Raw genomic sequence first — 25,474 nt, forward strand, 5'->3', positions numbered from 1 at the left:
GCTCAGTGCCACAGGCAGCAGCTTGGAGGCCAGCCAGGATGATTTACGGGATCTGACGGGGCTGGGGCAGTATCCCAGGGAAGGGCGAGGGTGCGTGGGAGTCTTGCTCCCTTTTTCCATAATAAATCCCTGTGGGAACTGAATGTTCCCGGGTCGGGGCCAGAGGCAAACTCAACGCCGCGTTTCTCTGCTGATCTGTCCTTGGGACTTAATCTCAAATCTGTTATCGCTGCCCCCATCGAGTGCTGGGAGGCACTGATGCCCATTACGGTGGTTTTGGTGTCCCTTCCAGCTATTTTTTTTCCTCCTGACCAGCTCGGGGTGGTTCGAGCCGACTCCTTTCCTCCATTAGCATCCGTGGTGGGTGTGTGCCGGTCGCCTCACTCCGGTTTTGCGGGGTATAAAGCGGGCGAGCCCCTCTCCACGCCCCATTCCCCCACCTGGCAGCCACCTGGGCAGTGGCCATGGCCGAGCTGCCCACCCCAGACCTGCCCCCGGCCCGCTGCAGCGGCCGCTTCACCATCAGCACCCTCCTGGCCCTGGAGGAGGGGGCCCGGGGTCCCTTCGCCCCCGCCGAGGGGCCCGGCTGTGACAGCGCCCAGCCCTCCCTCTGCGGCAGCACCCTCTGCACCAGGACCTTCGGCTACAACACGGTGGACGTGGTGCCCGCCTACGAGCACTACGCCAACAGCAAGGGGGTGGGCGACCCCGGGAAGGGCAGGCCCACGCTGGCCGACCTGCACTCCATCCTCAAGGTAACGGGGGCTCGGCCGTGCCTGTGGCGTCTCCGGCATCCCCTGGCCGTGCCACCGGGCCCTGCGATGTGTCTGTGGTGTGTCACTCTGTCTCCTGCCTCTTGGGGCCATGACTGATGCTGTGCTCCAGAAAGGCCCCGGGAGAAGCTGGAGGGGGAACCCAGCTGTTTCCAGCTGTGTACACAGCCAGAGTGTTCCCTCCAGGGATGCCTGGCTGCTGCCCACCCTCACCTGCCTTCCCCTCACCCCACAGCCTGACCCGGGCCGCCTCCACCCCGTGTGTGACCCACAGTGGAGCAACGGCCTGCCCGAGGCTGGGCCGGAGCCTGGGCTGGAGGAGGCAGAAGGGGAGCCCGGCAGAGCCTCCGAGCAGGAACCCGTCCGCTTTGGATGGGTGAAGGGCGTCATGGTGAGTGACTCATCCCACACAGACCACCCTCCTGCCCCCACATCCCCAAACATTTGCCCCTTGTTGCATTTTTCCCAATATCTGTATTTTTTGCAAGTGCCTGCACTGTGAGCAATTCCCTGCCCTCCTCAGTGGGGCAGTTTTCCCTCAGGCACAGCAGAGCTGGCGTGGCCTGGCCATGCCCAGGTGCCCGTGCCCTGATGGCCAGCACTCTTCTCTGTCCCCCCAGATTCGCTGCATGCTGAACATCTGGGGAGTCATCCTCTACTTGCGCTTGCCCTGGATCACTGCCCAGGCAGGAATTGGTGGGTGCTGTGGTTCCTTGGGAGCTGGGGGGGGGCACTGGGCTCACCACCACCCAAACACCTGGGGTGGGAATGGTGTGGCATCGAGCGTGGGGTGATGTGTAGGGTCTTTGTGGGTCTCGTAGGGAAGGCAGGGTGGTCTGTGGGACTGGGGGGATGCAGGATTGAAGCAGTGCCCTCTCCCCACAGCCCTGACGTGGCTCATCATCCTGATGTCCGTGACAGTGACCACAATAACTGGCTTGTCCATCTCTGCCATATCCACCAATGGCAAAGTGAAGTCAGGTAGTGTGTTCCCTCCCAGCCACCCCGGGGGTCTCCTTCACCCTGGGACTGCCCCATGGATGTGAACTCCTGGCACGGGCTGCGAGGTGCAGGGGGGTCCCCAAAAACCTGTGGGGGAGGCAGTAATGCCATGGGGTGCTCCCGCTGCCTCAGGAGGCACCTACTTCCTCATCTCACGGAGCCTTGGGCCGGAGCTGGGCGGCTCCATCGGGCTGATCTTTGCCTTTGCAAACGCGGTGGCCGTGGCCATGCACACTGTGGGCTTTGCTGAAACTGTCCGGGACCTGCTGCAGGTAAGGAACTGCCTCGGGGTCCCACATTCCTCCTTCCATCCTCACCTTCTCCTTGCACAAGCTGCACTAATTAACATTTGTGTTAGTATTGGACCACTGATAATCAAACAGCAGCTGCTGAAACTCATGGAAATCCCAGAGGTTCAGTAACGGGGAGGGTTATTTCCACATTGTGAATGGTTCCCCCTCCCCAGGAGCACAACTCCCTCATTGTGGACCCCACCAACGACATCCGCATCATTGGGGTCATCACTGTGACGGTACTGCTGGGCATCTCCCTGGCTGGCATGGAGTGGGAGGCCAAGGTAACCCTCACTTCTGCTCACATTATTCCCTTGGGCTGATAAGAGCTGTCCCTGCTGCCCACCAGGCATCCAAGGAATGGAGGATGCCTGTAGCTCCCCAAAACGGGCGAGGGTTCCTCCTAATGCATCCTTCACTCCCTCTGTGCCCTGTCCCCCAACCCCTCAGCTGGCTCTTTCTGGTCTGGCAGGCACAGATACTGTTCTTCCTGGTCATCTTGGTTTCTTTCATAAACTACCTGGTGGGGACAGTGATCCCGGCCACCGCCGAGAAGCAAGCGAAGGGTTTCTTCAGCTACCGAGGTGGGTCCGCCGCGGGCTGGGGTTGTGCTCGGCAGGTCCGAGGGCATCACTGGAGCCCAGCTGTTTGCTGCTGCTGGGAGAGATGTTTGCTCTGGGAAGGTGCTCCTTGCTGAGCTGTGTCCCCTCCCGTGGGTTCCCTGCCGTCAGCGCTGTGCCTCCATCCAGTGCTGAGGTGCTTCAGCCAGGATTAAAGCAACTGGGAGACCCAAAATGCTGCTTCTCTGCTTCCTCCTCAGCTGATATCTTTGCCCAGAACTTCGTGCCCAACTGGCGTGGGCCTGATGGCTCCTTCTTTGGCTTGTTTTCCATTTTCTTCCCGTCAGCAACCGGTATCCTGGCTGGGGCCAACATTTCAGGTGACCTGAAGGTGGGTTGTGACCAGAGCTGGCATTTCTCAGGGCTCAAGCCCTGTTTTCCCCAGGGCTTTCATTTTGATCCAACCATTAGACTCTGTTTTATTTCTTCTGTAAACTTTAGGGGAGGCTCAGCCAGGAGTTGCTCTGTGGCTTTGTGATGCAGTGAATTACAATTTCTCTTGTGTAGCAGCCACAAATAAAATGCCACATCAGTGGTGCTGCTGGAAAGCTGCCTTACATATCTCTGTGATTCCCTTGGGCAGGATCCTGCCGTGGCCATCCCCAAGGGCACCTTGATGGCCATTTTCTGGACCACTGTGTCCTACCTGGTGCTTTCTGCTACGATTGGTAAGCAGCATGTCCTCAGGTGAGCTGGGTGTATGGGCTCGCCCTTCCCCAAAATGGGTGACCTGGGAGGATGCAGTGGGGTGGGAGCCAGGAGCAAGCTGCAGGCACTGACACTGATACCCTGGGGTGGGTGCCATGGGTGCCAGACCTTGTTGTGCCTCCATGTGGGGCAGAGTCACCCTGGGTGGGTGACAGAGCTCATGGCATTGCTCACAGCCATCGTGCAGTGGGGCAGCCCCGTGGCAGGGACTCAAGGGTTGTCCCAGGAAATGGGACGTGGGGCTGGGCTGTGTGAAACCGTGGAGAGATGCCAGCCCTGCTCTAGCCCTGTGTGTCCCCCCAGGTGCCTGCGTGGTCCGAGATGCCTCGGGCAGCCTGAACGACAGCGTGGCCGTGGGGTCTCTGGGCTGTGAGGGCCTGGCCTGCGGCTACGGCTGGAACTTCACCGCCTGTGCCCAGCGCCAGAGCTGCCGATACGGGCTCAGCAACTACTACCAGGTGCTGCTCAGCACCACCACCAGCCCAGCTCCTGCTCCTGGCTGGGTTTGTCCTGCAATGGATGGATCTCCCAGGGCAGCCGTGTGCCTGGCATCAGGGGGGGCACCCATGCTGTTAAAGCACCCATGTAACAGGGATGCACCAGGGAGCGTCTTCTTCGGGATTGTGGACATGGCTGGACTTTGCCGCCTGGATAACGTGGATGGAAAAGCACTGAGGGTGGCAGGGTGCCAGCCTGGGGGCTGGAAATCCCTCAGGGCTGGGGGGGGGGGTGGTTGGTGCACCAGGGGTGCCAGGGTTCCTGACCCCCTGATTTTCATGCAGAGCATGAGCATGGTGTCTGGATTTGGACCCCTCATCACAGCAGGGATCTTTGGTGCTACCCTCTCCTCAGCACTGGCCTGCCTTGTCTCAGCCCCCAAAGTCTTCCAGGTGAGAGGGCGGTGTGTCCACATCCCCCAGCTCCTGTCCCCAAGCCTGGCAGTGGGTGATGCTCCTGGGTGCAGAGCTCTGCAGCTGTGAGCAGCCCCAGGGTGAAGGGGATCCTGCCATCCCACGTTCCGGAGAAGCTCACCGCAGTGTGTGCTGTGTGTGTGTGTCTCTCCCCGCAGTGTCTCTGCAAGGACCAGCTCTACCCTCTCATTGGTTTCTTTGGGAAGGGCTATGGGAGGAACAGTGAGCCCCTCCGTGGCTACATGCTCACCTACATCATTGCCATTGGCTTCATCCTCATCGGTGAGTACTTGCCACCCTGGCACCCTGCTGGAACCTGGCACCAGCCAGTGGCTCTGTCCCTGCCACTGACAGCTCCTCCTGCTCCCACAGCTGAGCTCAACGCCATCGCCCCCATCATCTCCAACTTCTTCCTCTGCTCCTACGCCCTCATCAACTTCAGCTGCTTCCACGCCTCCATCACCAACTCGCCAGGTGGGCAGTGCCAGGCCAGGCCGTGCCCCGTGGCCGGTGGCTCGGTGCGGTCCCGTGGCGGCAGCGGCCGCTCTGTGTGTTTGCGTGCAGGCTGGCGACCCTCCTTTCGGTATTACAGCAAGTGGGCCGCGCTCTTCGGGGCCGCCGTCTCGGTGGTGATCATGTTCCTGCTGACCTGGTGGGCGGCCCTCATCGCCTTCGGCATCGTCATCTTCCTCCTGGGATACGTCCTCTACAAAAAGCCGGGTGCGTGGCAGTGCCCCGGCACAGCGACGCCCCAGGAGGTGTCCGGGCCCATTGCTAATCCATCTTCCCTGTGCAGATGTCAACTGGGGCTCCTCCATGCAAGCCAGCTCCTACAACATGGCCCTCAACTACTCGGTGGGGCTGAGCGAAGTGGACGAGCACATCAAGAACTACAGGCAAGGGCAGCTCAGTGCTGGGCAGGGAGGGAGGGGGATGCAGAGCCAGTCACCACACCCAGTAAACCCAGGATGGCCTTGTGCCCATGCCCATGGCCACATCCTCACCACCACCCTCAGTAACCAGGAGCTATGGCAAAATGTGTCTGTCTCCAAAATTCCATGTCTGTGCCATGCCAGCAGAGGTAGAAAGCTGAGCAAACCCTGCCCTCCCTGTACCAGGCAGATGCCGACACACTGGTCTTTTTATATCAGACGAGACCAAAGAGTGAAACTGGATCCTCAGCCATATGATTTTTTCTCATCCTAAAGATGCTCCCTGTAGTTGCCACTGGCCTAGCATGGGAGGAGAGCTGCAGATCATTCCAGAGAGCTGCCTCCAAAGCACCATCCCTCACTCCCTTTCCCTCCTGTCCACAGACCACAGTGCCTGGTGCTGACCGGCCCGCCCAACTTCCGCCCAGCCCTGGTGGACTTTGTGGGGACCTTCACCAAGAACCTCAGCCTGATGCTCTGTGGCAACGTGCTGATCGTGAGTCACCTGCAGAAACCAGCTGGTTCCTTGTCCTGGGGGCTCTGGCCACCCACAGACGGTGGGCTGGGAAATCCAGATGTGTCCTGGTGGGCCCACGGGGTGGGGATTGAACTGTGCCCACTTATGTGCTGCTGTATGATGGAGTGTGCTGACTGGAAGCCTCTCTGAGTTGTTAAGCAATATTGGTGAAGCGCTGGGATGTCCTTGTGGGCTAAAGGCTTCCCTTTGCCAATTAATCACCAAAGATTCGGTAGGATGAGGCAGCTGCTTAGAGGATGGGGGGTCCTGCAGCCCAGAACCTCCAGATCAATTGGGTGCAGTAAGAGCCAGCTCATCCATTCCCGTGGGACTGCTGGCACCGTGTGCACTGGCTGTCCACTCACTGGATTCACTGCTTTTCTTGCCATGATTGCAACCTCCCACATGTGCAGTGGTTACATCCACCTCTTACCAATGATTTGGGAAGAGAGGAGCTAGAGGTCCTTGGTGGCAAGACCACCAGCTGCGAGGGGCTGCCTGAGCCCCTGCCCCTGCTTCCTGCAGGGCCCACGGAAGCAGAAGATGCCGGAGTCCCGGCTGACAGCAGATGGCCACGCCAAGTGGCTTATGAAGAGGAAGATCAAGGCTTTCTACACGGATGTGGTGGCTGAGGATCTGAGAAGCGGAGTCCAAATGCTCCTCCAGGTAGAGCCATCTTTGGCTGTTGATCACCAGGGTGCCTCCTCTTTCATCACAGCTCAGGGGGACTCTGACCTCCTTCCCAACCTCCAGTCAACCCCTTTGTGTCACTGCCCCGTGGACTGACACCACTCGTGTCCATCTGTCCCTGAAGAAGGGTCTCATGGGGACACCTATCCATAGGCTGCTGGCCTCGGGAAGATGAGACCCAACATCCTAGTGCTGGGCTACAAGAGGGACTGGCGGACGGCGTCTCCGCAGAGCCTGGAGGACTACGTGGGCATCCTGCAGTACGGCCACGCCGGCTCCTCCCGGGGACACCAGCACCTGGTGGTGGCCCCGTGGCTGGGGGACGCTGCAGCCACATGTGCAGGGTCTGGCCGGGCTGGCACTGCTGCCCCCGTTAACTGCCTCCTCCTCCCTCCTTCCAGCGACGCCTTTGATTTCAAGTACGGCGTGTGCTTAATGAGGATGAAGGAAGGGCTGAATGTTTCCCGAGTGCTGCAGGCACATGGTAAGTGATTTTGGGGCGCTCAGCGGAGTTGTGCCAGCCAGCACCATGTCCCCACACCATGTCACAGTCCTGGGGGGGATCAAAGGGGACTGGGACAGTGAGGCACTGCCGTGCTGCCCGTGCTCTTCCCCTCCCTCCTCAGTTAACCCCACGTTCGAGGCAGCAGAGCACCCTGAGAATGGCACTGGCAGCAGAGCAGCCCCAAGCACAAGTAGGTTTGTCCTGGCTCTGGGCCATCTGGAGCATTCCCAGCTCTGAGGATTTTTTTCGGGTAGCCAGGTTAGCAGGGAGGGGTGTGGGTTTCAAGCAGTGATGGGGAGCAGGGCTGGGACCAGGAGGAAGTGGTGCCTTTAATCTGCGGCCGGCGGTGCCCCTTGCTGACATGGGGACCCTCTTGCCCCGGCAGTGGACTGCACCGCCTTGGCTGGTGAGCAGCAGGCGAGCACCATCTTCCAGAGTCAGCAGGGCAAGAAGACCATCGACATTTACTGGCTCTTCGACGACGGAGGTAACCTTCCCCTTGGGCTGCTGTGGCTCTTTGCTGCCCATCTGTCCAGCTAATGTGAACCCAGCACCTCCATCGTGGTGCCCAGGAGGGCTCGCTCCTTGCCCAGTGGTGCCAGGGCATCCCTGGCATTTGGCATCAAGAAGGCACTCTTGAGCCTGGGGGTTACTGCCATGTCTCCCGTGGGATGTTTTGGGGCAGGTCTCACGCTGCTCATCCCATACCTCCTGGGGCGCAAGAAGCGGTGGGGGAAGTGCAAAATCCGGGTGTTCGTCGGTGGGCAGATCAACAGGATGGATGAGGAGAGGAAGGCGTAAGTGCTGATGGCCCCACAGCCCCTCTTAGCCCCTCGACCACTGCCACTGTCCCCAGGGTGGTGGCAGGAGCTGCCTCCCTCCCGCTCTGTGTCCCACGGGATCTGTGAGCTCTGACTGGGCTGCTTTTCCTCACTCCTTTGAAAATCAGTGTGGCTGCTGAGTGGGAAAACCTGAAGTGTAAACCAAGGCCGATGGCAGGGCTTTCTGCCAGAGCTGCCAATCCCTGCTAATTTTGGGAAAATGTGTCCTTTTCCCTCTGGCAGGATTGTCTCTCTGCTGAGCAAGTTCCGCCTTGGCTTCCACGAAGTCCACATCCTCCCTGACATCAACCAGAAACCCCGGCCAGAGCAGTAACAGCCCCATTCCCCTTCCCCCTGCCCCCCAGTCCTGCCCAGCCCCTCTTCCCAGTCTCCCAGTCACCATCTGCTTGTCTTGCAGCATCAAGAGGTTCGAGGACCTGATCGCTCCCTTCAGGCTCAACGACGGCTTCAAGGACGAGGCCACAGTAAACGAGATGAGGCAGGGCTGTCCCTGGAAGATTTCTGATGAGGAGGTTGATAAAAACAGAGCCAAGGTAGCACCAGTCCTGGGGGGGGGGGGTCCTGCAAAGGGTCTCCTGCTTTTTAGACAAAATTTGGTCTTTTTGGAAACCTTAATTTTGGGTTTGTCAACTCTCTTCGCTCGGCAGTCACTCCGACAAGTGAGGCTGAACGAGATTTTGCTGGATTACTCACGGGATGCAGCACTCATAGCCATGTAGGTGCCAGCAACACCCTCATGCCCGTTCCTTTCCCCCTTCCTGGGGGGGAAATCCTGGACAGACACCCTAATGCTGTGGTGGGATGGTGCCACAACACAGGGAAAAGCCCTTGGAAGGCACCAAGGGGTCTGGCCCAGGTCCTATCGGGGGGGAGGACGCGGTGCTGCCCCTTTCTAGGGAAATAACCAGCAGTGGAGGGGGCGAGGGCTGTGGCCGTGCCTCAGCAGCCCCCCTGTGCCGCAGCACCCCGCCCATCGGCAGGAAGGGCCGCTGCCCCAGCGCCCTCTACATGGCCTGGCTCGAGACCCTCTCGCAGGACCTGAGACCCCCCGTCATCCTCACCCGAGGAAACCAAGAGAACGTGCTGACCTTTTACTGCCAATAAAACCTCCTGGATCCCCCCCGCCTCGGCTGTGAGTTTTTCAGGCCAGTTTTGATCTCTGAGCACTCATCTCATCTCAAGGGGGCAGCCCCAGGGGCCGGGAGCAGGTCAGCACCAAGCTCAGGGGCTGCAGGGACCCTGCAGGCCCCTTTGGGGACAGGGATGACAGCTGAGCCTACCCTGACAGCTGAGCAGGAGCGAGATGTCACCTCAGGCTGTGGTGCCTGGCTGCAGGCCCAGGTCCAGCTCCTAATGGAGACATCATTAACCACCAGAATCAGGACATTTCCTGGTGCAGATGGCCCCTGGCAGGAGAAACCCTGGCAGGAGAAACCTGCTCTGAGCGAGGTAGGAGCGAGGCTCATTTCCAAAGACACAACCCAGGCCCCTTTGTCACATTGCAGGAGAAACACATGACATCATTCACTTCAATAGTTACAGAATTTACTGATAATCACCACCAGGATTAGAAGTGTCAGTAGAAAAATAAAATTTACAGAATTTTCGATCATATAAAGATTTGTTCATGACAGCCACGGTCGCGAGCAAGAGAGGAAGCCGGGTGAGAGCAAGGGGGAAGCTGCACACAGAGAGCAGGGCCATGAGCTCCCACATGAGCCAAGGGTTCCTCCAGGACAGGTGGCTTCCCTGGAAGGTGTTTCCTTGACCAGTGCACTGGCTGGGCTCCCTGGTAGGGCCTCCCAGCTGCCCAGCCTGGGACACCTCGGTGTTGACATTTTTGCAGGCTCTTTGCAGCTTTTGGCAAGTTTGACTGAGCAAAGTCTACCAATACCTGCTGAAAAGGGATTCCTCCACACACCTCCCCTGGGATAAAGGAATGGAAAGGGAAGGCCAAACCAGTGAGAGGGGAGGAAACTGCCTTCACTGACTGACCTGGGGCTTCGACTCAAGGCTATTCCTCCTTCCTGTTTGGATCTGGTTTTACTGGAGAGGGAGGTTGGGAAGGCAGCCAGGGGAGTGGAGGATGCTCTGTGAGCACCAAGATGACACAAAGAACTTGCCCTCAGCGCTAATACCTGTCAAGACAAATCAGAAACTGATTGTTTGCCTTTTATGTGAGAATTCCCTAAAAATTTCTCAGTGTCTGGGCACAGAGAGGCACCACCAGCTCCAACTGCTCCACATCCAAATGGTAGTCAAGCTGCCAGTTCTCCAAGTAAACCAGAACCACCTCAAAGCAAGAGTTTGGGAGACCTGAATGGGCAGAGAATGGGAGGTTTTCAGTTTGCCCAGCACTGAGTGATTTTACTGAGCAATGTTTCGTTTGTTCTGAGCTCTGTAGCAGCCCCATTTGTGTCCTGCATTCCTCAGCCCCATTCCTGCAGAGGAACCATCCTCGTGCTGGAACACAGGGCACGGATAAAGTGCTTTCCCAGTTGCAATCAGCTTAGTGGCTACTGAGGGATGCCAGGCACTGGGGCGGGGGAAAGGGGAGCACAGCAGGTGCCTGGACACAGGTTTCTAGCATCATCTGAAAGGTAAGGCCAGACCCACCCGATCCAAGTCCCATGAGAGACTTTCAATCCATCCAGGAAGACTCAGGGTAATTCCTGTGAATTAAACCAGGCACTCCAGACATGTGCTAAGAAGTTGTAAGGGGGAAAGACAGTAGAGAGATCACTATTCCTGCTTTTTCATTGCCTCTGCCCCCAAAGAGGGCAGGAGAGGCCCAACCTCCCCCCAGGGCTGTCCTGGCTCTCTACAAACAGCACGGCACATGGGGCACTCCACAGATCCAGGGTTCAGTGCAAGTAACACCACTTGGACCTCTCCCACCTAAGGAGAAGGATTCCCATTAAACTCTTTCCTAAAATGCACAGCTTTATACCCTGAATTGGGCTAAAATTTAATCTCAGTAAGTAGCTCCTGCAAAACACCTCTTGCCAGCAACAGACCACTCAGGAGAAATCGGTGCAGAGAGAAATCCTTTCCCATGATAAACACAGTGCCTTGTTGAGGGATCACAGAATCACTTAGTTTGGAGAAGCCCTCTAGGATCAGAGTCCAACCTCTGAGCGATCACCCCCTTGTCAACTCGACCATGGCACCGAGTGCCACGTCCAGTTGTTTCACACAGAGGACACGGGCTCATGGAGGGTCAGTGCCTCAGGGAGGGAGCTGGTTTGGAGACCAAAGGAGTTCAGCAAAGACACAAAAAGGAAATGTGTCCCACAAGGCTGGACGCAGATGGTGCCTTCCCTCCACAGCTGGGAACAACCAAACAAGGACCACAGCAAACCCCTGGGGCTGCCCACACCACCCCACATCCCTGGGGTTCAACCCCAGCTTCCCCAGAGAACCGAGCCCTTGGGAAGCACCTGAGCTGCCCCAGCCACGTGGCACAACTGGGTACAAGAGCAGAGCCACCAGTTAAGTAAAAAGTCACTTAAAGCCAAAGCAAACTAAAACAGTCCATGAGGAGACTGCTCTGCCAGCTAAGGGTTGGTTTGGGGCTGTGTTTGGTCATTTCCCGTGCACAGCCCTCACAGCCACAGCTCCCAGACACAAATCTGCTTTCCTTTTTGCTGCTCTCAAAATCCACTAAGACTACGACCTGGTATGAAGGAGTTTGGGCTGGGAATAAAACAAATTAATTTTTTAATCTAAAGAAAATTCACATTAAAAGAGCTTCAGGTTCACTGAGAACAAAGCAACAGCAGGTCAAAGCACTAAGTGAGCTTTGAGCACACCATGTCACTCTGTGGTCCTGCTCCCACTCCAGCACAGCCAGTGTCACATCTCAGTTATGTCCCATGGCTACAATTCATCACTGCTAAAAGGTATGTGGGCCTCCCCCTCCAGAAGCCATCTTCCTACCCTCCAGAGAAATAAGTTTCACTTGGCACTTAATGTTACCAAAAAGTAACAAAATTCACAATTTTCAGCTTAATTCCAAGCCACACTAGAGGCAGGAGCAGGCCCTCACAATTCCTTAAATCAGTGGAGGAAGCACAAGCCCGGAGCTGTGCTCCCTGGGATTTGTTTCAGAGGCAGAGCAGGTGCCAGGTCCTTCACCCCCACTCCGGTTTGTGTCCTCCAGCCTCCCCAGGGGGAGCTACAGTGTGGCCAGAATGCGCAGGAACGACACCACCACCACGCAGAAGGTCTGCCCCACACCGAAAATGAGGGCCTCGAAGGGGATCATCTTTTTCCCCGCAGCTCTGTAAACTCCAGCAAAGGCAGCGCCTGTGGGGAGGTGAAAAGCCAAGATGTGAATGTGGCACACGCTGCTGCGCCACAGGGATGGACGGGAAGCCTCGGGATATGAACTGGAGCAGGGAACAGGGTCAAACGCGGGGTAAGGGGGGAACAGGGCCAGAGCGTTCATCTCCACGCCGGGGAACGTCGCGGTCCCGAGCGCCCGCGGAGGCGACCCCTGATCGCCACAGAGCCCCCCGATCGCGCCGGGCGCCTGCCGTACTTGTGAGGGTGCCGGCGGTGATGGGTCCCACGATGCCCATCAGCAGGACGCTCACGGACATGAACCGGCCGTACTTGTGGTGCCGCAGCGTGAACAGCGCGAGTAGAGCGGCCGGGACGTGGAAGGCGAGGGAGGAGACGACGGCCCACAGGAAGACGCCGTACCACATCTCTGTGGGGAGAAGGGCTGTGAGGGTGGCCCGGGGCCTGCGGGCCGCCGGCGGACGGGCCCCACCCCGAGCAGGCCCCGACGCGGGGAGGTACCTGGGAAGGTGGAGAGCGGGCTGGAGTAGGTGGTGGTGCCATTGCCCACGCGGGGCACGAGGCGGAGGCTGAGGATCTGCTGCAGGAGGCCCCCGCCGCCCGCATCGCCACCCTCCATCCCCGCGCCCGCCCCGCCGCCATCCGCCACCGCCCCTTCCGCCCGCCCCCTTCCGCCCGTCGCAGCCAATGGGAAGCGCCGCAAGGTGACGGGCAGGGCTTTTCTCCAACCGCCGCTCGCCTCTGCGTGGTCGGGCCCCGCCCTCCCTCGCGCTGCCATGGGAACGGCTGTGGGCCGCAGGGAATGCTGGGATTGGCAGGACGCTCTGGCCGCTGGCGGACTCTCGTCGCTGCTCCCCGCGCACGGCGGCGCCTCCTGGGAGGTGCAACCGTTCTTCCCGCCCGCCAGGGGGCGCCCGCGGGTGGTGGCGGCGCTCTGGGCGGCAGTGAGCGCGCGCGAGGCGGCGGCGGCGGGAGGTGCCTGAGGCGGCGGGGCCGGGGCCGCACCATGTCGGGGTCGGAGTCGGAGCAGGACCAGGAGCAGTACTCCTCGGCCGAGGACGACGACTACGTGCCCTCAGGTGAGCGGTGGCGGGCGGGGGCCGGCGGCCCCGGCGGTGCCGGCGGTGCCGGTGCTCAGTGGCTGCGCTTGCAGGTGCGGAGTACAGCGAGGACGACGAGAGCGAGCTGGTGCGGGAGGAGGAGCCGGCGGACAGCCCGCGGCCGCCCCGTGGCAGGAGGAGCCCCCGCCACCCCCCCGGCAGGTACGGCCGCGGGGACCCGGCCCGGAGCCGCTGAGGGGCGGGGGAACGGGGAACGCTGCTCCTCGCTCCGGTTCGGCGTCAGGAGCAGCCTCAGGCCTGACAGACCGTGCCTGAAAACCCTCCCCGACAGTAGCTGCTTCCCCTTTCATAAGCCTTTTTAAGTGCAAAGCACCCGTCAATGGGAGAAAACCCCATGTAGATAAACGTTATTTGAGGTTGGTTTCAGTCCAGCCCAAGTCCTCTTCCCTCCTGGTTCCTCCAGTATCCCAGAACCACAGAACCCTGGGATGGTTTGGGTTGGAAGGGACGTTAAAGCCCATCTCGTTCCACTCCATGCCACGGGCAGGGACACCTTCCCCTATCCCACATTGCTCCAAACCCCGTCCAGCCTGGCCTTGGACACTTCCAGGGATCCAGGGACAGCCACAGCTTCTCTGGGCAACCTGTGCCAGGGCCTCCCCACATCGTGTACCCACAGACACACCCACACATGTGCCAGTTCACTTCAGGGGCACTGCCTGCATCAGTCTCACTGTGTTTGCTAAGCAGCAACATCTTTTAATTAGATACTTTCACCCTCCAGGTTAGAGGGAACTCCCCACATTGAATATCTTAGTGGAAATGTGAAATACCATGTTGCTTCACTCAAGAGTAGAGTTCAGCTCTGGAATAGTGTTGCAGCACTTCAGTATATTTTTTTTTTTTGGTGTCTGCTTTCAGGAAGAGAAAGAAAGGAGGTCTCTTGCTAGAGCCAGACGAGAAAGAGGAAGAAAAGGCTCAGCAGAATGGAGAGGAGGAAGTGGATAATGTAGAGCAGGTGGAAAGAAGCAGAGAAGAAGAAGAAAAAAAGAAAGAGGATGCTCTTTGGGCCAGTTTCCTCAGTGACGTAGGACAGAAACCCAAAGCAGGGGCTGCCACGCAAGGGACACAAGCCAAGAAGGTAAGAGGGGCCTGGGAGTGTGGGCAGGGCCTGGAGGTTTAGAGCACACAATTGGCTCTGGCTGCTCCAGATGTCAGGCAGAGCTGGGAACAGGCTGGGTTTGCCCCTGCCCCTCTGCTTTGTAGGACTGGAGCCCCATGATGGGCCAGACTGAGGAGGTCTGTGATCTGGCAGTGCTGCTTTGGGAGCTGCTTGCCAGCATCTCAGAGGGTCCCACGGAGCTCTGTTGGCTTTTCTTCCTGGTCCTGGATTCTCCTTGTGACACAGGAACAGCACCATGAGCTTTGGTCTGTGCTGTGCTTGTGGGTACAGCTCTCCCAGAGCCTTGTGCCTTTCCTGATGCTCAGAAGGGAAAGAAAAAGGCAGGCTCTGTGTGTGTGTGTGTGAGTGTGAGAGTGGGGAAACAGAAGGGGCCTGTGCTGGCACCTCTACCTTGCCATTCATCCTCGTACAGCGGGGGGGTCTGGAAGGTGCTGCATGTTGGGGTGCATGTTTGCTACAACACTGAATCTGGCTTTCTCTCATTTCCCCCATAAGCCCCAGTAAGGTGCTCTTGGTCTGCAGAGGTTTTTCTGGAGAGAGAATTCAGAAGGATTTGGTTCCCAGTGAAACCAAAAGGATATGTTTGCCTTGCAAAGCCTTTCACGCTGAAGGTGGTGGAAGGGAAGAAGGCACCAACACTGACCCTCTGTTGCTAGAATTGTCAGTTGGGGTTGCCAAAAAAGTGTTGTGCCTGGAAAGTACAGTTCTGACTGTGTGAAGCTTCTTTCTGTGACTGTTGGAAGGTTGCAGGGCAAGTGTAGTTGTGTATCTTTGTTTGCAACTTTTGGAAGAAGAGTCCTTTCATCTGAGCCCTCCTGTGTCTCCCTTGTTACTGGCTGAGCAGCTGGGGTGGTTACGGGTAGAATCAGAGAGAAGGACAGAGTGATTTTTTTTCCTCTGAGCAATTCTACTTTTATGGGCAGGCTGCTAAAACGTGAGTGGTCTTTGAAAGTTCCTCCATAGCCTGGAATAATTCATGGAGAGATGCAGTTTCTCTGTTCTCTTTGTGAACTTCTTAACTTGGACTTGCATTGTCTGCTTGAAGATCTCTGTGGTGTGTGGTTGATTTAGAGCAAGAATTTGGGGGGTTTGTTTTGATTATTTATAGGGTCTGAGGTTTTTTTATTGTTTTTTTAGAAGCCGTAGCTGTGACTGAGTAAATTAATAGGCATTGTTGACAAGTTGCTTAATAAAGATTTTTCCTTCTCAAATTAAAGAGACGTTATTGACAAGTGTGAAGATCAGCCTTGCTTTTCCTGCTGATGGTTGTGTTCTTCTTTATTCTTGAGAAAAAATAATAGTATTTTTGTGGAATTCACCCTGGCAGCTTTACTGCCTGGTGGTGCTTATTTTGGGAGAAGTGAGTCTTTTTTTGCTTGCTTTCTGAACCACTGCAAAGTGCTCCTTCCTCCATTTATCACAATTTCACTTCTTATTTTGGGTCTGTTTTGATCCTAGAACTCCAGTGACAGCCTGGAACCAAAATGGGGAATTTCATTCTGTGGAAGGGGCATTTATGTCCTTTTTCTTGTCTGTGGGTGACTTGCTTTGACCCCCAGCCTAAATTGCGGTGCTACCTGAGGTCTGGGTTGGGTCCTCAGCCCCATGGAATGGGAATTTTGCTTGGCTCCACAAACACATTATCTTGCTTTCTCCTTTTGTTTTGTAGGTTGAAGAAGAGAAGAGTGGCAATAAGCTTCAGGAGAAGCCAAAAGATTCAGGAAAAGTGACAATCACCAAAACGTTCGATTTTGCTGGTGAGGAAGTCAAGTAAGTTGGCAGATGTGATGTGTCCACTGTGGGCCCAGTGCAAGCTGGGAGCTGCTGTGCTGCGGGCAGGCTGGACCTGGGCTCTGAAAAACAGTGGCTCTTCTCTTTCCTTTACACTGTTTTTTTTTTTTTATCATGAGTAAATACAGACCTCAAGGAAAACGAGGCCAGGATTTCCTGCCCGAGAGCTGCGCAGTGTCCTTATATGCAGACATCAGTCTTTGCTCAACCTCAAAACAGGCCTGTGAATTCACTTAGGCCTCCTCAGCTGGACAGTGTTTATACTGGTTGGCAGAGCTTCCCAGTGGCACTGCCTTTGTGAGGGTTGAGACAAGGAGGGAAGCACGTTGGTCCTGCAGGGATGAGGGTAACATGTTTTATTCCTTGGGGCTGGTCCAAGTCCTGTGCTGAGGGCAGGATGTTGGCTGGCACTTTCCCTGGTGATGTTCACAATCCATGAGGAAGAGCAGGCAGTAAGATGTGTTTTGTTGAACAGACTTAACAGCTGAGTGCTTTTACCTCTGAAACAGCTGCAGCAAAGGGGGTGGGCTGGGTAAAATCGTGCTTTAGTTTGAGCTTGGCTTGCAAGAGACCCTTCAGGCTGTGCTGAAAGAAGGGGCAGGTGTTTTATAAATTCATAAGACCAGAACTGAGGGGCCTCGGTGAACCCACCTGAAATCTGAATGCCCTGGGACCTACTGGTTATTACCATGGGGCATTTTCTTTACATGTAGCAGTGAACCTGGTTTTGTCAGGCAGGAACTTCGCCTGTTTCGTGCAACACCAGAGGGCAGCAGTTCCCAGCAATAACACCCGCGCTACCTAAATCTGGAGGAGGAGGCAGAGAGCTGTGGCTTCCACTGCTCTCGCTGCCTGAGCTGAGGAGAGCCATGAGTAGGAGCTTCCCAATTTCCCTGCACAGTCCGGGCTGCAGGAATACCCTTTATTGACTGATGGAATGGCAAAGAGCTGTACCAGTGCAGCTTTTGAGGAAGAATGTGTCTATCATATCCTTTCTCCAAAGGCGAGGTTAAGCCCTTCCTGTGGACAGATAAAAATGTGTAGCAGAATTACAGGCAGAAATTTTGTGTTCTGACTGCCTTCCTTAGCCACCAGCTTGTTTGTCCACGATTTTCCTGGGGTTTTTTTCCTGATTCAAATGTGATGTCCTAGCAGGTGAGAACAGCTGAAGCTGTAGGATCACAGGGCTGTCATGCAAAAAAGCCTCGTTGGGTTCTGCCATGTCATCAGATGGCACAGGCAGAGCTGCATTCCTGGGGCCTGCCTGAAATCAGTTTGTTTGACAAACATGGACACATCCATCTGGGTGTTGTAGGTGAGTGTTGTGGCCTAACACGAGCATAGAAGTGTCACTTAAAAAGAGGGGGTTGAATTACAGGAAGGCCTCCCTTGCAGGATTACTTCAGAACATGAGGCTTCCACTTGTGGAATTTTTTATGTGCAAATTTTTTGGTGAAGTATGGGAACCTTTAAAGTAGGGAGCTAGTAAAAATATCTGCCTTGGAACTGCTTGTTTACCTGTCTCTATGAAAAGAAGCCCCAGATAATTATGATTTGAGCTTAGGATTACTCAGGTGTTGGTCTGATTTTGGAGTTCTAGACTTTGTGTGCTGGTTAGCTTTAGGAGTGCAGCTCTTGCTTTTATTGGTAATACTAGTTGTAAGGGTTGGGGAAACTTTCTCTGTCCTTCAAAAAGTGGTTTGCCTTCTGTGAACAGAAGTTGTTCAGGGTTCCTAAGATGCTGATTTTGTGGTTTTGACAGTATCTTATCTGTAATTTTTTAATAGCTGTAACTAAGAGGCACAGTTTTCTGCACCAGTTGCTTTTCTAGTGTCCTTTGTACTGCTCAGTGTGACTGTTTACCTTGGGAAACTGCAGAGGAACCACAAGAAATTTCTACCAGTTTTTGATGAAATAGTCGAAAGCTGGAGCCTGGGTGACAGTGAGACTAATCCTGCAAACACCAAGGCTAATGCACGTTTTGTTTACAGAGGTCATTGTATCAGTGGGTTGAAGAGCCAAACAGAAGGTTTGCAGTGAGGTCTGGAGGGCCATTTTCTGCTGCTACCAGAGTGAAAACAAAGTTATGTTCTTGAGCACTTTGATAAAAAAAAAAAAAATCCTTCCATTTTTTTTGCCCCCTGATTTTTGCGATGTTCAAAGCTGACTCTTTTCTGTTGTTTGCTACATCTTGCCTCTCTAAATGGGTTACACTGTTAGCTGTGGGTGGGGCACAAGGGGTTCTCACAGCTGCTGGTGCTTTCCCCTAACAACGCTAGGTGAGGGCCAGAGGGCTGCTTTTTCTTCAGAATAGCAGGAGCTCGTCTTTGCACCACCCCAACGTCTGCAAATGCTCCGAGTACCAAACACTGACTTCCTTGCCTGGGGAAGCAGCTGCTGGCAAATCGTTGGTTACTGTCATGGGCCAGCACATGGTAGTTGTGTGTGTGTTTCTGGCCTGAAAGAACTGAAATGAGAAGTGTGGCTTTCCTTTCTAAATGGTTGCAGGCTGCTGTTGAGTGTTGCTCTTTTGAAAGCTTCAGAAGAATTTAGATCAGTATTTAGGCAGTGATAGATTCAGGGCACAGATTTCCACAGTCTGCTCACTGAAGCTCTTAACAGAAGATCATTTAGCCCTGATCTCTGTTGCAGAACAATTTATTTTCTCCCCTAAGAAGATGGTAGGATCTCTCTTGCCTGATTGGAGTAGCAGAAGTCTCTTGAAAGAGATCTCCAGCTACTGGCTGTCTGGAATAGCTGAAGGACCTTTCTCCTTCAGTTGTCAACTCCCCGTGGGTTATTGCTGCACTTAATGTCCCTTTTGATGAGTCTGTGCTTGCATCAGTTGCTAATGCTGAGCTTAAAGTTCAGAGTGTTACAAATTAACAATCACCAAATGAAGAATTTAGTGGCTCTCAGTTTACAAAATACATGGTGTAATATTACCTCATAAAACCAAAGCTGTTGAATCCTGGAACTGGGAACAATCTTTAACTGATTGCAGTGTTTTCCAGTTGGGACTTTCCTGTCTGCTTTTCCTGCCTCTTTGGTGCTAAATGGATTAGGAGCAGCAGGTGACTGTCACCCAAATGACTGTAATTGTGGGCAGTAAGAGCCATTTGCTAAGGCAGTTCAGCATGTAAATGGAAGTTCAAGCCATTTCTCCCTGGCAGAGGAGACTGAAGCTCCTTTGAAGCCTCTGGTTTATGAACTTGCCTCACAATGCAGAACGTGTGGTTGCATTAATAGGGAATTGCATCCCCATGCCAGGGTTTAACCACCGCGAGATGGAATTGCTTGTTTTCTCTTTAGCACTTTTAATATGCTTTTGTCCTTGGCTTTCTTTAAACCCCTTCTGTGCTCTTTCCATGAAGTCAAGTTTGTGTCCAGCTGGGACTGCAGCAGAGTGGAGCTCGCTCACATGGAGCGGGTTTGGCCCGGTGATGTCAGTGTGGCAACTTGGGAGGGAAGAGCAGAGTTGGGTTATTATTGAACGCTATGGAGAGTAGATTTTACTTTGAAATATCTTCTGTGCACCTTAATTCAGCTTATGGGAGACAGAACAAAGTTGAAAGGAGCAGTGGTGCCTAGCCTGGGTGCTAATTCAGGAATGGGAGGCCTGTGTTCAACACCCTGCTTTGTTCACACCCCACAGATCCCAAGTAAAGGACTGCAAATTAAAAGCTTTGTATTTCTGTGCTTCTGTGGTTTGAAGGCAGAGCTTTACACACTCAGGTGATCCTCGGGCTGGGAATGCTCCCCTGGTTCTGCAGAGCTGCTGTGCTGATGGTGCTCGGCCGCTTTCCCGTGCACGGGAACGAAGCAGCCAAAGCAAAGCCGGAGCAGGGCTCCACTCTCCATCTGTCACGGGGGATAGCCCTGCTCTTTTCCTGAAATCTGGCAAGGCGCTCCTGTCACAGCTCCCTTTACTCACCCACAAGGCTGTCTGCTCCAGGAATGTTGGTCTGGGATCCAAAAGGACTCCCAGAAAGCTGGGCAGCAACCTCGGAACTGTGGTCACTGCTCGGTTCCTCACCACTGGTAGGTGGCAAATAGCGACCTTCTCAGAGGTGATTGTTCCTGATGCCTGGATGTCATGGTTTGAGACTTGCAGATTAGATTTTTCATTAACCCTTGAACTTTTTTTCTTGAGTGTCTTCACTGTTCATGCACACGTTAAACCTGTTCCTGGCAGGTGTTCCTGTGATGTGAGTAATTCTTGGCTTCTCGCCACATCTGGGGCCAGAGTTGTCATGCAAGCTGCATGGCTGCTGGCAGCATGCTGGGCCTGGATCCATGTAGAGATGTGTCAGGAATAAGTTTCAAGGTCTCCCTGTGTCTGCAGTGTGAGCTCCCTTCTGCTGACTCGGTGCTGGGGTGAGCGAGTGCAAAGATCCAGCCAGTACTTCCTTGTACACTGTGTGTTTTCCTCCTGCCAAGCAGCTGGTAAGTGCTGAAGGCATCATTCTTACTGCAACATCAGAGACTGCCAGAGCAGAGAGCCCTGAACTGAGGCATTTACACCAGGGAGCTGGGGGTTTGCTGTGGGATCTTGCGTATCAGGTGAAGGTTTGTCCAGTGAACTCTTCGATTACTTTCATATATGAAGGCTGAGATTTGCTGAGTTTCACTGAAGTTCATCTTTTAAGGTTGAGCTTGGTAATCTTTATCTGCTTCTTCAGTGCCTGTCTCCTGATTCATTCAGACTGCTGCTGAAGGTGTTCCTCAGTGTTTGCCTAATTAAAGTTTGCTGTTGAACCTCAGTGCAGAAATGCTCATGGTTAGTGGGGCAGCAAGCCCTGCTCAGGGCCCTCACTCAGAGAGCTCTCAGATAAAATTCACAGCTGTGAAAATACCTAACTTAGAGTGGTCTTTTTTTCTTTCCTGAAGGGACAGATGATGACCCAATTCCACAGATATTGTTTGCCTTTTTATATTGCTTTGAGGCAGGTTTCAGTAAGGCATGTAGTCCAGAGGTATGTACAAAGGAGCAGAAAGCTCTCTGATGTGTATGAAGTCCTCGAAGGCTTTACAGATGTAAAGAGGGAAAATCCTTGGCTTTCCTACAGAACTTTGTGTTGATGTGTCTCAAGGCACCTTTTAAAGAAGTGTTGTTATTCCCTATTTGGGAATGTGAAAACTCAGGCATGGCAGAATTGATGACATCCACAGATTCACTGGGGCTCCTGTATCTCATGGCTCAGGATGTGCAGGGATCCACACAGAGCTGGTGTGTTACATGTACCAAGTCAAGGTGGGAAGGGCCAGTGCCAAACCTCCTGGACAACAAGCTGAGTGTGTGACTTGCTGCTGGATACAAGGAATACTTAAAAGTTCATGTAGGTCTGTGGAAGGGAGTGGGCAAACTCATGTCAGAACAATTTGTCTGGGCTGTTCTACATGAGACATGAACTCCATCTCTGGATAAGGGCTCACTGCTGTTGACTCCTGTAAGACCAAATCTGTGATTTAGAACAGCCTCTGGGCTGCTGGTGTATGACTGCTTTTAATTGTGTGACCACTGTGCTCTCAGGAAACAAGTTGTGCTGAGCAGAGTTGAGAGGCAGCCTGTATTCCAGGCTAGGGAAGATGGTGGTTCACACTGCAGCTGTTACATCTTTAAAGCAAAATACAAAGTGTTAAGGAAGTACATAAAGGATCTTACTAATAACCAAAGCTTAAATCGTTGCAGTGATTACTGGGGTTTATCCTGGCTGATGCTGATATTTCATCTGCCACAGTTGAAGCATGGGGTGAAGGAGGACCTGATTTTTGTCTGTTACTTGTTGTAAGTGGTTATCATCTAGGGTATACCTGGAAAAAAACTCATTACTCATTCTGTGCTGCTGCTTCACAGGTTTTCAGCCTACCTCAAGGATTTAAGAAATAAGAGATTATTCAGAGGAGTTGTTTTCAAGTTGAAATTCAAGGACTTAAGCTGGACCTAAGGTTGAATCAGTGGGTTTTGGTGGTGAAATTCCTGACTTTCTGGGCAGAAGCAGCAAAGGTGATGTAAGGAGGCTGAGGGTGGGTTCTTGTCAGGAGGTTTGCCTGTGCCACTGGAAGCCCTTTCTCCACCAGTAGCATGGATCTCTGTACAAGAATGCCATTGACATGGGAACTGTGTGGGCAGGGCTACAGGCCATGGCCAGAGCTTCTTTTTTTGGTTCCTGCGAAGTCATCAAGGTTTAACTGAGGCCTCTCTGAGTGGGATGGTGAGCTCTGAGCCCAGCCCGTGGTGTTGTCTGGGCTGCTGGACTCTTCACCTTGGTAAGCTCCTCAGCAGAGCTGTACAGAGCTGGTGAAGGACTGATTTATCCCCTTGCAGCAAGAAGTGCTGACCTCAGAGTGGAGGTGAGGTTATAATTCAGTTCTCTGCAGTTGTACAGTGCTGCTGCTTCGGCATGTCTCGGTGCTGCCTCTCACCACTGCAGGATTGGTTTTCCTTTTTTAACTGGCTCACCTGTGTGCTTGGTGAATGGACAGCTGTGTCCTAGACTGCACACTTTTTAACTCCAGATCTGCTGTCCTCTTCCAGAGCCTCAGCCCCTGGATCCAGACCCTTTTTAGGAGAGAGCAGGAAGGGTGGAAAGGGCTGCAGGAGAAGCTGATCAGACATCTGAGAACAGCCTGAGCTTTCCATTGCCCTTGTTCAGCCTCTGATTTCCTTATCAGTGGCTGTGATGTCCTCTCTGTTCCTTACATGACAGCTAAGACTGACTAAACGTGACAGAGTTGGCAAACAAAGGGTGTGTAAGCCAAGGAGTTTGGGAGACTGCCACCTATTTTATTGCTTTGCTTTAAAGACAGTTAAGGTAGCTGTCTGAGCAATATTGCTGCTTCCTCTTGGCAGGCATTGAACAGGAGTGGGGAAAATCCTGAGGCTGATAATGTATTTCAAGGGGAATAGGTAAAAAGGGCAGGGAATTTACTCCCACAAGTCTCAAGATTTACAGCTGGCACAGAGAGCAATTTTAAAAATGTGTAATTGTCCATCTGTGTTCTTGCTCTGTGGTCTCAGCATGGCTCAGTCACAGGTGTCTGGCTAATGAGCACTGAGAGAACATATAACACCATTAACTGTCTCCTTACCTTGTGATGCTTTTCAGGAAAGCCAGTGGAGGAATCAAAGCAAGGAGTTGGCAGCACGCTCACGCTTCCTGCTGGGTGTGAATCTTGGTCATTTTTGTGCTCGTGGGGTTTCGCACAAAGCTGAGGGAAGCACAGTAGCTTTTAAAATCAGGAGAAAGATCAGGAGTTCAGGTGTGCATCTCTGATGTTGTGGGTGCTGTGGTGCAGGTCAGATCAAGGTTCACATGTGCTTGACGTGTTCCATATGTGCTTTAAAAAAAAAAAAAATTAGAAAATATTTGGAAAGCCCTGCCTTTTTTCCCCTCTGGAGAGCAAGTGCTACACAGCTTCCACCAGGTGAGGTAGACAGGTATTGTCAGGCTAGATATGGAAGACAGTGAACTGAACTAATAGGGGCAGAGGAAGAAACCACTCATATTTTCATGTGCTTTTTGTAATGGCTTTGACTGCAGTAGCAAGGAAGTGTTAGAAAAAGTAAGACAAATGAATATCAGTAGCCCCTTGAGAAGCCACTCCAAAACTCAGCCTCCTTGAGGACTTCTGGTTTGTGTTGCTGACTGGTGATGCTTGATGTCTGTAGGGTTTTATCCTCAGTCCTGCTTGGCTAAGGTGTCCCAGAGAAATGTGATCCAGCCACTTTCTGGTGACATACCATTTCCTCAGGGAGGCTCACATGCTGCAAAACCTTGGCTTTTAAGATTTTTCCAGAAATTCAGTCTGAGCGTTAGAAATCCGGGGATGATGCCTTGGGACCACAAGACAAATCAAACCACCCAGAATTACATGGAATATCAGTGTGAACACTGTTTAGAGGTGGCAGACTAAAAAAATGACTGGTTGCTTTTCTACAAACTAGCACCAAAATGCTGATCTTGGCATAATGGAGCATAGGCAGCAGCCTGTTTCTGCCCTTATGCTGTTGTTATTCTTAGAGGTCAGAGCATGCCTCAGTTATCCACAGTTTATATTGGCTTTTTCCAATTTAAAAAACAGCTATTGATTTTTTTTTTTTTTTGGAAGGCAGTGAGTGAAAATATGTTACCTTTCAAAAGATGCTTAAGAATGACAGGGTCTCAGGGGCACATTTTGATAACCTTTCCTCTGTGTGCATCCATTCCCTGCTGTTTCAGAGTTTCCTTTGGGAATACTGAGGTACAGTGCTGATTGGCATGAGGATGGCCCAGAGGTGAGGTCAGGGAGTGTGAGCAGGAGCTGTGCCGTGTGCTGGTTCACTCGCCAGGCATTTGCCTTTCTCAGAGGCAGCTGCAGAAATTATAACTTCATAAACATCAAACCTAGCCAGGACTCTAAGCCAGAGCACTTGTTTCTGAAGTAAATCATGTTATGGTTTGCTTAATGTGCTTTGAGAAGGGGAATGGCCTAATGAACAGCTTCTATTCAGGGTTTTTTCATTAGTGGATGTACAGATGTGGCTTCTGCTCAGATGGGGAAGCTGAAGCACAGGGGGCTGTGACTTGCAAAGTGTCACACCGTAGTGCCAGCTCTGTCCAGTGCACTCACCAACCTCCTGACCCCTGTTGTCTTCCTTTATCTCACCACGCTTTTGGAAGTCCCAAAGTGACTGAGCAGGTGTCCACCTGAGGGTCATCTGACACTTCTCTTGTGGCTTGATGCTTTTAAGGAAATAATTCACGTGTGCTGGTTTCATTTGTGCAGTTTTGCTGGTAATCAGTGTGATGAAAGAGAAGGCTCAGCTGGGATCTCCAAAGGTGGGAGGAGTCTCGAAGCATCTCCAAAATGATGGCTTGACCTCCAAATTAACTAGGGAGTTTCTAGGTCTTTCAGACCTGGGACATCTGAGTGCTGCACTGGCTTTGGGAACTGGGTGACAAACTGCAGTTTCTCATCTGCAGGTTCTTCCAAGCGTGTTCTCCCTCTGTTGTGCGTAATTAGCGTGGAAATACTTCCGTAAAAATCCCACCCTTCCCCAGCAGGAGACATTGGTTCTGTACTTGGCTCTCAGGCAGTTTCCTGGCTCCTGAAAATCTGAAAACAGAAGGTGCTTAGTGACTTATTCAGGTCTCACAGAGGCTCTTTTGCTAGTAAGGGGATCTTTTGTCCCTCTGTTCATGCCTTCATCTCAGGGGCCTCAGATCCAGTCCCAGCATTTTGCTGCTTGCCCTGTTTCCCTTTCTTCCAAGCTGCTGCTCATTCCTGACAGCTCCAGGCTCAGAAACGGGCTTTTGATGTCTGGTGAGAGGTTGGCAAGAGCCTGCTTTGCAGCCCTT

The 25,474-nt window shown here is 53.5% G+C and overlaps 3 protein-coding genes across 4 annotated transcripts in view; 2 read left to right on the top strand and 1 right to left on the bottom strand.

The window, feature by feature from the left end:
* Window positions 1-436: 436 nt before the first annotated feature.
* SLC12A3 (solute carrier family 12 member 3) lies at window positions 437-8,913 on the top strand. 2 transcript variants are annotated; one of them, XM_017824359.1, is made up of 26 exons: window positions 437-755; window positions 1,009-1,164; window positions 1,394-1,469; window positions 1,659-1,754; window positions 1,908-2,047; window positions 2,242-2,352; window positions 2,541-2,652; window positions 2,889-3,019; window positions 3,272-3,356; window positions 3,700-3,854; window positions 4,179-4,286; window positions 4,466-4,589; window positions 4,680-4,781; window positions 4,872-5,027; window positions 5,104-5,203; window positions 5,624-5,735; window positions 6,282-6,422; window positions 6,600-6,706; window positions 6,848-6,930; window positions 7,073-7,141; window positions 7,337-7,438; window positions 7,637-7,748; window positions 8,016-8,102; window positions 8,191-8,326; window positions 8,441-8,508; window positions 8,774-8,913. In XM_017824359.1, exons 1-26 carry the CDS (start codon window positions 465-467, stop codon window positions 8,895-8,897), a joined length of 3,084 nt encoding a protein of 1,027 aa, XP_017679848.1. In that variant the 5' UTR covers window positions 437-464; the 3' UTR covers window positions 8,898-8,913. The 2 variants fall into 2 exon arrangements, with proteins under 2 accessions (XP_017679848.1, XP_017679847.1); XM_017824358.1 differs by having other exon boundaries at window positions 465-755; window positions 8,756-8,913.
* A 403-nt stretch (window positions 8,914-9,316) lies between these two features.
* TMEM170A (transmembrane protein 170A) lies at window positions 9,317-12,736 on the bottom strand. The gene is made up of 3 exons (XM_017824365.1): window positions 12,600-12,736; window positions 12,337-12,507; window positions 9,317-12,101 (listed from the first exon to the last, which is right to left on the bottom strand). Exons 1-3 carry the CDS (start codon window positions 12,715-12,717, stop codon window positions 11,971-11,973), a joined length of 420 nt encoding a protein of 139 aa, XP_017679854.1. The 5' UTR covers window positions 12,718-12,736; the 3' UTR covers window positions 9,317-11,970.
* A 309-nt stretch (window positions 12,737-13,045) lies between these two features.
* CFDP1 (craniofacial development protein 1) overlaps window positions 13,046-25,474 on the top strand; it is a 62,037-nt gene continuing 49,608 nt past the window's right edge. Inside the window, exons 1-4 of the mRNA XM_017824363.1 lie at window positions 13,046-13,177; window positions 13,252-13,360; window positions 14,081-14,300; window positions 16,012-16,112. Of these exons, the coding sequence (XP_017679852.1) occupies window positions 13,105-13,177; window positions 13,252-13,360; window positions 14,081-14,300; window positions 16,012-16,112 (503 nt within the window). The 5' untranslated portion in view covers window positions 13,046-13,104. The remainder of the gene's footprint in view (window positions 13,178-13,251; window positions 13,361-14,080; window positions 14,301-16,011; window positions 16,113-25,474) is intronic.

Source organism: Lepidothrix coronata, unplaced genomic scaffold (assembly GCF_001604755.1).
Source record: "Lepidothrix coronata isolate B3197 unplaced genomic scaffold, Lepidothrix_coronata-1.0 Scaffold110, whole genome shotgun sequence".
Lineage (NCBI taxonomy): Eukaryota > Metazoa > Chordata > Aves > Passeriformes > Pipridae > Lepidothrix > Lepidothrix coronata.

What these genes read in the sequence shown, in the direction of transcription:
- SLC12A3 (XM_017824358.1), top strand. Translation starts at nt 465, where the DNA reads ATGGCCGAGCTGCCCACCCCAGACCTGCCCCCGGCCCGCTGCAGCGGC. An exon ending in CTCCATCACCAACTCGCCAG is followed by an intron (nt 4,782 to 4,871) that starts GTGGGCAGTGCC and finishes GTTTGCGTGCAG; the next exon opens with GCTGGCGACCCTCCTTTCGG. An exon ending in TCTGTGGCAACGTGCTGATC is followed by an intron (nt 5,736 to 6,281) that starts GTGAGTCACCTG and finishes TGCTTCCTGCAG; the next exon opens with GGCCCACGGAAGCAGAAGAT.
- TMEM170A (XM_017824365.1), bottom strand. Translation starts at nt 12,717, where the DNA reads ATGGAGGGTGGCGATGCGGGCGGCGGGGGCCTCCTGCAGCAGATCCTC. An exon ending in CCCGCTCTCCACCTTCCCAG is followed by an intron (nt 12,508 to 12,599) that starts GTACCTCCCCGC and finishes TTCTCCCCACAG; the next exon opens with AGATGTGGTACGGCGTCTTC. An exon ending in CACCGCCGGCACCCTCACAA is followed by an intron (nt 12,102 to 12,336) that starts GTACGGCAGGCG and finishes ACCTCCCCACAG; the next exon opens with GCGCTGCCTTTGCTGGAGTT.